Genomic DNA, 12,513 nt, shown 5'->3' with positions numbered 1-12,513 from the left:
GAGGAATTCCAAACATTCGTCACTTTGACATCGCTTTGCTATAAGTAATGGGATTTTTGTACTTACAAATTCTGAAACATGCTGCAATCTAAATCAAAGTTATCACTCAAGGAGTTAGAGCCACATTTTAGAACAGGTACCAATCTAACAGAAGCATCTCAAAAGACATAAGGAAAACTATTTTTAATTTGATGCTTATTCATAGATAAGATGCTGTAATAGAGCCAGAAGATGTAACAACTTCAAGCAGGCTGGGCACACTCACACTGTTGCTGACACTGTAAAACTGAAACCCACCATAAGGATAAGAGGCAGACTGCTAAATACAGCATCCCACAGGACGAAGAAATCCTCCATTCCTCAAGGGACCATTACCCATAAACTTTTGTCTCCATTTGCAGGATGACTGCAAACAAAGGAACTTTGAAATATATGTACCTCCTTTTCTCCTTTTTATTTTTAAATTTATGTTAAAGAATTGAAAATCTTTAAACATCCAATGCTTAAGGGTATCATTTGTAAATCTTATTCCTATTATTAAAAAGGGATTAGATAGCACTGGGGTGCACAAAAGGTGTATAAATAGAAATGAGTGGGAACCTCATACAGCAGCTCAGAGCAGCTTGTGTGCATGCACACATCTAAAAACAAGAGTTTGTTTTAATATTTGTTTTAACAATTGTGGCTTTTGAAGCTCTTGGATTTACCTGTGCTCCCACATTTTGACTTAGCACAGAAGCTAGAAGTGAGAGCTTGAGCTAATAATTTAATGAATTTGTGATCACTGGTAGACAAATATCTCATTTTTGAAGAGGGAGAAATGAAAAAATGGAAAATAAAAAAGTAACTCACAGCACTTACTTTGTATTATACCTGTGCAAATGTAAAGTGTATCAGTATTCCAGGTTGTCATTTTGCATTAGGTAAATGAATTATGTACTGGCATGCTCAATTGCACAGCTACAGGTACCCCTACCTTCATATCAAAGGGCACCACAGAACCTTATCAGACTCAAAAGAGAAACCCAGGTACAGAACCACATCCTTTCTACCCTCACAAAGCTATTCTTCCAGGGTATTCCAATGAGGAAACTAAAAGAGAGCTACAAGAATCTCTGGGTCATGTCATAGCAGTTAAAGAAAAGAGGAACAGAGGGCATTAATTTCATTCTGCATGATGGTGGGGAGGTTTCAATGCCGAAATTTCTTTCAGAATCTGAATTTTGGCTTGGGTTTCAAAATTATCCTATTCAGTGCAAACCAGCAAAGAAATTACTTTTACATTCATAAGAGCAATAGCAAAGCTAAAAATATGCATGAGAAGATAGAGTGCTTACCACTCAACAGAAAACATTTCTGAGGAATCTTCCCCAAACCAGAGCTGACACTTCCTAACAACCCAAACTATGGTTATAACTTCAAAAATCATAGCCCATACAAACCAGAAATGGAAAGAGCTGCTGGGCTCAATAAAGTGGTAATATGCCATCCAAAATTAGGATTTCTGTTCAGTGATGTGAATCTTTTGTTCCAGAAATGTGCTTTAAAATCCAGCAAACAAACCTCACGCTTACTTGTTATTGGTGGGTCCCGTCGCCAGGACATCCGATTGCAGCTTTGGGAAAAATCCTTGCTCGTACTTCCCTTGGCCGATCTTCATGTCGAGTAAGTGCGGGTGGATGGCTGTGTGGTCGATCTTCATCAGCCTCTGCTCGATGGACTGGGCTGCAAGTTACAGTCACAGGTGAACAACCACGCTAGAGAACCACCTGAGGGCACGTGCTGCCACAACAGGAGGGGTCATGCTCACATCCCTGAAAACCCGCTAAAACAGTTAAATAGTGACTTCAGACACGGAAATCTGTTGCTTACAGAAGTGAGGAGACACTTGGGGTTTTAAATTTTGCTTTTAGTTTCTTTACCCAACACAACTAGCACCGGCACAAGCACGTTAGATGTTAAGTTAGCAGGTATTTACAGGAGCCTCTGGGATGCATTGTGAATTGGCGAGCACAGTGCAACCCTTCCCTGCAATTCCTTGCTTGGTTTCAAGGCTCCATCAGCAGAATGGAGACCTCTGAAGTCACCTGCAACTCTGTGTGGGACTGGGCACCTCGCTTTGCCCACACACACACTCCTGGACAGATGCATGGCGGGGCGAAACCCGAGTTCTGCAAACATCTGGCACCTACAGCGATCCTCCTCCTGAGATCAGATATGCCATTACTGGTGACAGGCCTTCAAAAAGCATAGCTAACTGTAGCAGGGCCTGAGCAGCATCAACAGGATGAACAGATGCTTGGAAACAGAGGAGGCTACAGTAAGAGCAGAGAGGGTTCCCCAGGAATCTTGGCTCCACTCTGTTTCATTACTTGCTTCAAGGACATGAGAGTTTCAATCTCAAATCTTGAGCAGGATGAAAATAAAACTTGTCACCCTCTCAACACTGAGTCAGATGAACTTGTGAAGGACTGGGGTGTATGAGGGAATTTAGCATTTAATTAGCAGCTTTAATATTCCACTCTTTATAGCCCACCCATTTATGGGCAGATCTGTTCTTTCAGCATATCATAACTAGGGAATATATACATAAAATGTGGAAGCTAAACCCCTTTTCCATTTTTCTTCAAGAACAACACAGAAATCATTTCCTAGTTTACAAAACTGTGATGGGAAAGAAACTGTCATAAGATTTACATACATTATCATTAGAAACTGGGGAGGGATTCTTTCCCCTTTAAAAAAAATAAAAATCTCTTTGTATGGTTCCATTTTGGAGAAAAGGAGTGGGTAATGTGGGGTCAGAGGGTTTGAAGGGTTCTGAAAACAGTAGGTTAAACAAACAGGTGCTGGATCAGTGCTGGGGTGACATATATTGTGAATGGTAAATATGAAGGAAAGATGGTATTACTATCAGTTTGCTGCTTTTCACAAGACAGAAAATGAGGTTCTGGTGCCACAATATCTGCCAAAACTAGACGCTGAATAGACAGTTGACCTGCAAATTAGAATTGGGTTTAGACAGAAAAAGTTAAGCAGACAGAGATTTCTATTTTTGCCATGTCTATAACACATAAAACATTCTGAAGGAGTTCAACAAAAGAACCCCAGGAGAGATGTGTTTGCCTCAGTTTATTAATATCTATATCCCAACAAATTTAAGAATATAATTTCCCTGTATCACTTGGAAATGAAATAAATACTTGTACGTGTATTGAGTAAGTAATTCAAGGATAATTTGAAAATGCATCCTGTGACTGTAATGGAAAATAATCCAAGCCTTCAGCACACAGTGTATTGTTCATTAACAGTGAACATCTATTGCTGGAGGTACTAAATATGCCACACAGGATTACATGCCCAGCATCCCCCGCTGCTCCAACCAAATGGCACAAGGCAAAACAAGGTCTTTTTATGGGAAGGGGCAGACAAGGCTAGTGGAACAGACACTGGGGCTCGACTCCTTGGTGTGGCTGGCACTGGTCCCACCACCACAGTGAAGGAAAGCTCTCCTGGCAACAGAACAGGAGCTGCCTGAAAGGAGAACCTCTGAGCCCAGTGCCATGGTTTGGGTTGTGTTTATTAATGGCACCAGCCCAGGAGAGCTCAAAGGGAAGGTAAAGGCTCACGCTGTTTCTGGTGTTTAAAAGCATGCTGAAGTTTTTGCTTAGGGGAGATCAGGGCACTGCTGAGCCCTCCTCAGGTAGCTCTAGAGCTTCCTCATTGACTGCAATGCCCAAATGACTTAGGACCTATATTTCTTTGTGGCTGGCATTGTACTTTTGAATATTTTACTATCCCGTCTGGACGTACCTGCTTCCTTCAAAGTGCTGCATTTCTGATAGTTGGATGTCCGCAGTGCGGGGGCCCTTACATTATACAGCTTTATTTTCTCAATTCGGGAGTCGAAAACTCGTAGGAAAGGGTCCTTCTCTTCCCACTGGGAGATTATCTTATTATCTATGAAGGTTGCAAACATCTGTGTTTCGATGAAGTGTGAAAGGAATGGGAGGTAAGGCTCAGGTTGGTCCGAAAGGAAGGAAGCCTGAAATAACAGAACACCTCGTTAGTGCCACGTTCCCCCCAGCGCTGACATGACGAGTCATCCTGCAGTAGCCAACCAATCCAGCAGCCAGCAGGAAGGCTTGGGCAAGGTTTCCCCACCATAAAAACACCTCTCAGATAGGTTTTGACTCCATCTACCAAAGGGGTTTGGTTCACAGGTCACCTCTTTGGTCCCAACAGCAAGAAATAAGCAGTCAGGGAAGCTTCATGACAGCTGGAGTGAAGGGGGAATGGAGTTACTGAAGAAGTGCTCGTGCTGCCAGCTTTTGCAAAGCAGCCTAGCAGCTATCACCCACAGGGACAAGCCCTGTGCAACACATGCCAGACCACCACCACTGGGGACCTCTGGTCTGGGCATTCCAGCTTGGGATCATATCCCACATTAAGGTGCCATATGTATCAAGGGATGCACAAATGCTTTTCAGCTAATGCTCTTTTGTGATGTTACCCAGGGCAATTAATCATGAATTCCCAATTAGAACTTGCTGTGTTTTTAAGTCTCTAACTGAGCTTTGAAAACCCTAAAATTAACAGCCCATTTTATTGTAGAAGCATTGGCAGAGAATGCCTAAACTACCCCATTCTTTTGGATGCTGCACTGTTTAATGCCCGAACACAAACCAACCCATAAAAGGCATGGCAGCAGTTTTTTTATCAAAAATTGACTCAGACCAGTATATACCTGTTCCTCATTGCTTATCCTTCTAACATTCTCCCTAGAGAAGCACTTGTATCTGAAAAAGCTGATGGCTAAGAGCACTATCTACTTTGCAGTCCCTAAGAAATAGCAACTGTGTGAGCTTCCCAACATTTCTCATTCCTTTTGCCGGTCTACTGTCTCTATTTCTCCATTTCTAATCTCAGCTTCCTTTTTACTCTTGTGTACACACTGCAATGGAGTCATAACAGTACTCTTGTGCCACACCGAAGTGATGACCTTCAGAACAAATGTACCCATTACCAACAACCTCTGCTGTGAGTTTAGGTAACCTGAAAGGCTGGATTTGATTTTTGTCTCATGTGTGCACCTCTTCTCTCAGCAAACAAAAAAAAGACAGACAGACAGAAAAAATAGTCACTTTCCATTGCTACCCTTCCACCAAAGCCACAGGAGTAGCCCCATCAGCAGGCAGAAGCTTGCCAGCTTGGTTTGTGCAAGCTGGGACAGCTCTGACCGGCTCTGAGGATGTGCACCGATGTGGGCCTGTGTAATGAGAATGGACAAATCTCCCGGTGAGGCAGAGGAAGAACGGCAGATTAAAGAGTACCTAAGCTATGTACACATAACACAGCTATGCTCCCTCCCCCTCAACAAATACACGGCTATCTTTACTTTGTCGAAGTTTTGCATTTGTTCCCTGTTAGTCAGCCACGACTCCATGTCGGGGGCAGCCTGGATGACGAAAGCCTCGTAGTCTGCGAACATCTGCGTGAAGCGGTTGGCGAAAACCTCGCGAAGCTGCACGTTCAGTTTGTAGTCCCTCAGCTCCAGCTCCTCGCACGACAGCTTGCCATCCTTCTCCTTCTCTGTGAGGGGGGTTGTGATTTTTTCCATCGTCACGCCCGTTCTTTTGGCGAGGGCCTGCAGGCGGGCGATCGTCTCGTTGCCCTTCAGCAGCTCGTACATGTTGAGGGCGTTGCTGGGGATGTTCCCGTTCTTCTTGTCATTCACCAAGTCACTAAGAACCAAGTTCTTGAGTTTGGTGGCACTGTCACTGCAATGCAGGTTGCCCTCCGGGGGGATCCCAAACTGCAGGAGGACCTCGGAGATTTCCTGGATAAACTCCAGCTTGTTGGGGAACTGGGGGAATTCCTCCGGCAGTTCAATGAAATGGTTATCGATGTCCACAAAGCACAAGTTTGCCTGAAATACAAAGAAAAGCTTCAAAATGGACACTTGAATTGGCTCCTCTGTGATGTAGCCTTATTTTCCCAGGGTGCTTCCAGACAGAAGGCTAAGTGCTCACATATGGAGGAGACTTTAGCTGTCTTGTCTAGCCTGTGACATTTTAGATTTCAGTCAAGCTCAGGGCCAACTGGATGACAATGACTTAATAAATAAATAAAGTCTCCTGCCCTCTCCTCTGCCATCACCACTTACAGATCCCAAACTCTGCACTACAAGGATTTGATAAGCCCTCCCAGACCAGCCAAGGACACAGCAGCAAACAGGGTAAAATAAAATTCTCAGCTCCTGTAAATACCCTTTGTATGAATTACTGCACCTCATGGGCCCATTATTTTACCAGGATCCAACTGCAAGAAGCCTTTGTACCTGTGCTACCAAGGAACAAGATATTCAGCGAGAAAGAAGACATTGCTAGGAGCAAACTACAAAAGAGGGTCCCATGTAAATCCTTTGGGATCATGTCTGACAACAGTTTGTCCACTGGAAATGGTGCCCTATTTCCCCACTCCCCTGACCCCCTGTTTCCATGGAGGCTTTTAATCTTGGCAATTCCTCTGCCTGAGATTTAAAGAGAGTGCTTTTAGCTTTGCTATGAATGGAGATGGATCTCAGCCCGTAAGATTAAAGTTAAGTGAAGACATTAATCTAGCAGAGCAGATACTTTTACTAGGAAAATGTCAATGGAGGGATGGAAGAACCCCACATAAAAATTAATTACATTGCAAATGCACCCTCAGGAATAATAGCAGAATGAAAAACAGTAATTGATCTTCTGAACTGAGGCTTACATCTGAAATTCGCTGTCTGAGTGCACTGTGCTGAGTAAAATCTTAAACCAGGTCAGATTCCCGAGCTGCTGAGCTCTGACAGGTTTCGCCCTGGCATAAAGCTGCAGAATGGGAGATGCAGAAACCCACAGGGCAGCAGAAGCACGTCTTTGTTAGCTTGATTTGACCATTAGCAAAGCTCCTCTGCCTTCTCCAAGGCACTTTGACTGTTCTTTACTTCTTACCAAACACTGTAGACTAATCTTCAGATTATGTAAACAGAAAGGACTTATTTTCCTCCTTTTCTGAAGAGGTTAATTTTCAGCAGGACAATACATTCCACAGCAAACATGTTTATAATATATAGGATATTTCAGGGATGTGTTTGACATTAATCACCTTTCACATAGATACTTTAAAGGGTATTAGGATTCATTTGGTGGAGCAGAAGTGTCCCTTCAGCTCACTTTTTCATATTAAATTTAGTCTGTACAAAGAAAAGCATTTCTTCTTACAAAATGATTTGCTTTATTTAACTATGCAGCTATTAAAGAGTTGTGGTATGCATCAGTACGGTTCTTTAGCTCAGGGACTGCCTTCTTATCTATCAATATTTCATTTCAAAGGCTTTTTAATTTCAGCTCTGCATATCATTTACAAAATTTGAAAAATGAGATTTGGATTCAGAAAACCCCGGGGGAATTGGTCTCACTTCTCTCTTCAAAAACATCTGATGATTAAAGTCAATGCAGGGAGATTAGTAACCTTAAGACAGCATGATGGCCAGTTGTTAGAATTTTTATCTCTAACAAACAAATGGTTTATATTTAGAGCAAGAGCTTGAAAAGCTAGCCCCTGGCCTGAACAATAAAACAGTGCTAAAGCGAACAGCACTTCACCACTGCTCGCACGATGAAGGATTTTTTGTTTTTTTATTGTCTAGAGGAATTTGAGATTCAAGATCTTGTCTGTTCAATATGCCTTCTTTCTTTCCCTCTCCCAGAGTTACTGGACCTGTGGTGTTCATGAATGCTGATATTTTTCACTCATTTGTTAAACATCAGGGGTGGGGGGCAGATTCTACCCCGCTATTGCTCTTCTCTCCCTGGTGATATTTAATTTGCTATTCCAGTGATACTTCAAGCCTGTCACGTTAAAATTTTAATTTAAGGAAAATGACAGCTTAATCTGCTAACTAAAAGCATGTGACTAATGATTTTTAAAATCACAGTAATTATATAATATTAGCGTGATTTTACCGAGGAGCGTAGCTTGATACCAGCTCCATTTCCTCATCAATGCAAATTTCATGTGCTTTGGTCATTGTATCCATGAGGTAAAAGCTGATTTGCAGTTACATGCCACTGAGGCTAAGACTCAGTCACCTCCATTTAATACTGAAAATAGACCTCTTTAAAAAACTGTATTATCCTTACCCTGTGTGTATCCCTCCACTTCCACACACAAACTCCCTCTCTAGCATATTCTCCTCGGCTGTGGCTTCCAACCTGCCTTCCCAGTTAGAGCACATATTTGCAAGCCTTAAGGACTCTGCTGCCAGGAGAGGTCTCTGCACATATCTGAGCTCAGCTCTGCCACTGTCATACTGCCATATGAACAGTTATTTTGGGGGTTCCCACTGATTTGAAGAAGAAACCCAAGTTAAAAAGCATGGCTTGTTCTGCTTCCAGTCACCATCTGGAAGGCAGACAGGTTAGCCATATCCCAAAGGCTCTGCTGTATGACCAGATTAGAGTGTGAAGCTGTTTTTGTCATCTCAGTCAAACTTCAAGGAGAAAAATCTCCGTATTTTATTCTCTACCATCACCTGGGATTTTAACACCTAGATGATGAAGATGGCCTCTCCTTCCTTTTTTCTCTCTCTAAGTGGTTCACAGGCACAGTATCAATGCAAATCTGGTTCGTTTGAGGCCAGGGCACTGGTCTAGTAACAGACCTCAACCCAGCCAGGAACACACAGGCTCACATGAGGATGGGATGAGGCTGGCAGGGCAGGGCCACAGTGCCAGAGAGGCCTCCTAACATCAGGCATGGCATTTTCCAGCAGGAATTCACACACAGACAGAGACTGACCTCCTGAGGCAGCTCCAGCTTGGAGCGGTCGGTCCCCTCCTTAGACTGCAGCCCCATCAGGTAGGGAACAGGAGCATCCAGAAAATGCAGGAGAGAGGCAGGAAGGATGGGGACGTACACATGCTGCCACTGAAACGGGAACAGCAGCGTTGTGATTCCCTCTGCCACTGTCATCAGACGCTGATAATCTAGACGGGGGAGAGAGAGACAGACACTGAATTATATCCCTGTGTTTTGCTTTTGAAATCTCTTTGGCAAGGACATCAGTGACAAAACAAGAGAGAAACCACATTTATGTGGTAAGATGTTCTTTTGAAAATAAGACAGTACTTACAAACCTTAAACTTAAAAACCTTAGACATTATTTAATTTGTCAAAGCTCATTACTCTGAGAAAAACTGCTGAGCATAGATATTCACATCTTATCTAGATCTATTCTGTCACTAAATTAATTTATTACAAAGATAACAAAAGTTCTTTCTATAGTACAGGATAACGATACTCTAATTCTATAGAAAGCATGAATTTTTACAAGGGAAAAGGAGGAGAAGGAAATGGACTTCAAAGAAACATTGTGGCTTCTTGCTTGCTCCTGCCTGCCTGCTTCTGCTCCACTTGCTTCTACTTCTAAGGCTGAGTGCACTTCCCAGAAGACTTGCCTTGGTCACATACCAGCAGAAGTTTACAGTCCCTAAGTATTTAAAAGTACTGCTTTCAAGTAAAATCCAAACAGAAGCCTAATATAAATTTAGTCCTCAGAAATATTCTGTGTAGATAGTATATTTATATTGCATTACTTTTCCAAGTTTCTATTTAATCCACTAGTTCGTTGCTTTGCAATGTTTTGATTCAAGCAAACACACCGCGCATTATTTTTTAAGTTAAAATTTATTTTGATCCAGCTGAGCTGCCAAAATATTTCAGAGTTTGGGTAAGAGCAAATTATTTCTCAAATATCCAGCTGGCATGATGGAATATCACAACCTATTTATTAATATAAATGAAGAAATACATTGAGAACAGTATTTAAAAACCATATAAATAGATAAATTGCACATTGGTATTAAAGAGATGGTCATCCTTACAGCAAATCTCAAACTGCAGACATTCCATTTGGAAGCAGGTAAAGACCCCTGGGTCTCGTAAGCTCCTGGTGAATGTGATGCCAGATGACCAGATGTTTGCTTCTACCTCATCTTACAGCAGCTTCTGAATTAATAAAGACTCCCCCTAAATTTTGCAGAACACAAAAGTACTGTACTTAACCCCAAATTCCTTAGGAATCTTAGCTGATCGTGAAGAAGCAGTGCATCTCATTTAAGACAGGAACACGGAAGTGCAAGGTTGTGACTTGCACAGACAAGAGGGGGAGTCAGTTCTGATTCCCACCCTGGGCCTCTGCCACTTGTGAAAGCTGCTCTTCACTATTTGCAAAAAGAGTCGTTCCCCTCAGCTTCACTGCGTGGGTATGTCGTCAGTAACCAGCAAGAGTGGCAAAAGGGACATGCCCTCTGTGGCTGTAACCAAAATCAAGTCTCATCAGTGCCAGGTGAGTCTCTCAAGCTGTGGTTTGAGCATCCAAAAGATTTTCTCTCTCACCAAGGCCAGACCCAGATCCTTGGTAACGCTTGGATTGCTGCCCATGTCTCCTGATCCCTCTGCCCCGCACCAGGAAATTAAAGATACATGTCTGAGCACTCTGGTTTGGAGTCAGGTATGAAGGGTTTTTTCCTATAGCCCCACTGACTGCTTTTGCCTGGAGAGAACCCAGCCTGGCCCTTCCCGTTTCCTGAACAAGCAAGCCAGACACCCTGGAAAACATCAACAACAGCAAAAGCACTGTCATCTGACACTGTGCAGCTATTAGGAGGTCACTGGGAAGATACACTTGAATAAATATGCAAATTAGAACAACAAATTGCATAACCCATTCTCCTTGCTAGCACTTCTCTGTGGAAAACCAGCCTTGATCTGCAGAAGGTCAGTCAGCAGGGCAAAAACATTTTTCATCTTGTCCTACTAACAGCTATTCATTCAGTCTTCCAAATTAATTCATACATGCAAGTCAGTCTGAAGGTTACACCTCAAAAATCACTCCCAGCTACAGACCAGCCATTTATGAGTCCCTCCCCATGCTGCAATGGCCTATAATTATACATGTCCATTCTCTGTCTTGTTGAGGAGCTCGTATACAAAGCCAACTTACAGTACCTACTGGCAAAGCTTAGGAGTCTCAGAACATTTCATAACTCTGCAGGTTTTAAAGGTTTAAAAATAAAAATCAAATACAGAAAGTAACATGTCTTAGTATCCATGAGAACTCAAAATCCCTTCTGATCTATGTAGCCACATGAAGTAACAGGTTTTGACAGCAAAAGTGCAAGTATCTTTTTGGATAAGGGCATTCAACTCTGGAAATGCGTGCTCACTTTTCTCTGGTACTACTGATAACACTTAACATGGTCACTAGCACTAATTTTGTAACCAATTTACTATGAGGAAATCTGTTTAAAAAAAAAACCAAAACAAACAGCCAAAAAACCTCTAGTGATGATCAAATTATTAGGCTAATTGTTACCATCTAGCAATGCTTGTCAGTGATTAACAGAGGTAATCGGTTCAGTTTTGACTGAAAAGAGGGAAGTTCCCAGGTTCCTCCAGAAAAATAATATTAAAAAAATCTGAAAATGGTTCTTTTGATACCTGTTTAGAGAAGTCATAAACTCTGGTTACTTTTTATGTTCATTCAAGCCTGTAGAAGGTTAGACACCTATCCTGTAAGGTCTGAAGTGTTTTGTTTATCTTTGATGGAGAGATTCTTTTACCAATCATCATTTGTGGGAAGTTTACGTGGTTACTGAGGAAAACCTGAAAACAAGGGACTACTCCATTTTCCCAAACCAGAGACAGAAAAAGGGGAGGCAGAATAGAGAAAACCCCAAAACCTAGGGAAAAAATGGAAGTTAATGGAAAAAACAGGGTTTGTGTAGACTCAGTGTGCTTGTGTAAAGCAAGAGAGTGTTTCCAGGTTCTATCCCACATCATTACTACACTTTGATAACAATCTCCAACTTCAAGACAAGTTTTGTCAGTTATTTTATGAATTACAGGCCTAGGTAGGAAAATTATTCTCTGATCCTACTCCAACCCATTCACCTGTCATCAAGAAACGTCCAGAAAAAGATACAAAAAGTAAAAAGACTGTCTGGGTGATATCCACAGAAGGTCACAAGCTCAGAGAGATAAATGGCTCAAACCCAGGCAATTTCCTGAGATCTGTGAAATAAATCCTTTCCTCTTCTTGGGGCTCACCCACCTCATAGGTGGGTGAAGTGGTGCAGTGAAAGGCCCTGCCATGCCAACAAGGAAGGTTACTACCTGACTGCTTTAAATGTGTGAGCAGAAGGTCACAGCCCATGGTGATGGCCCACAGCAGCAGCTGCTGCCACCAGAGCAAGGATCTGGTCCATGCAAGATCATCCCTGGGTACAGAAATTAGTAGTGGACAGTTGAGACCTAAACCCAGGGCAGTGCCTGCCCTTCTCTTTGCTGTGCAGCCCAGGACAGTGGAGAAAGGACCCAAAGGATCCCGAGACTTGCCAAGTGTCCCAAACAGCAGGCGTGTCTCTCTAAAGCATGCAGACAGGCTTTGAGCTTTAAATTTCTCCTGCCCTGGAC

General features: G+C 42.5%; 1 protein-coding gene across 1 annotated transcript in view; it reads right to left on the bottom strand.

Annotated features, from left to right (window-relative positions):
* DENND5B (DENN domain containing 5B) overlaps positions 1–12,513 on the bottom strand; it is a 113,527-nt gene that overhangs the window by 34,750 nt on the left and 66,264 nt on the right. The window contains 4 exon segments of the mRNA XM_050323695.1: positions 1,575–1,725; positions 3,814–4,045; positions 5,399–5,929; positions 8,836–9,023. Coding sequence (XP_050179652.1) covers positions 1,575–1,725; positions 3,814–4,045; positions 5,399–5,929; positions 8,836–9,023 — 1,102 coding nt within the window.

The sequence above is a fragment of the Myiozetetes cayanensis genome, unplaced genomic scaffold (genome assembly GCF_022539395.1).
Source record: "Myiozetetes cayanensis isolate MyiCay16 unplaced genomic scaffold, myiCay2020 scf3, whole genome shotgun sequence".
Lineage (NCBI taxonomy): Eukaryota > Metazoa > Chordata > Aves > Passeriformes > Tyrannidae > Myiozetetes > Myiozetetes cayanensis.
Note: the sequence above shows the minus strand (reverse complement) of the source record. Positions and strands in the feature narration are given on the sequence as shown.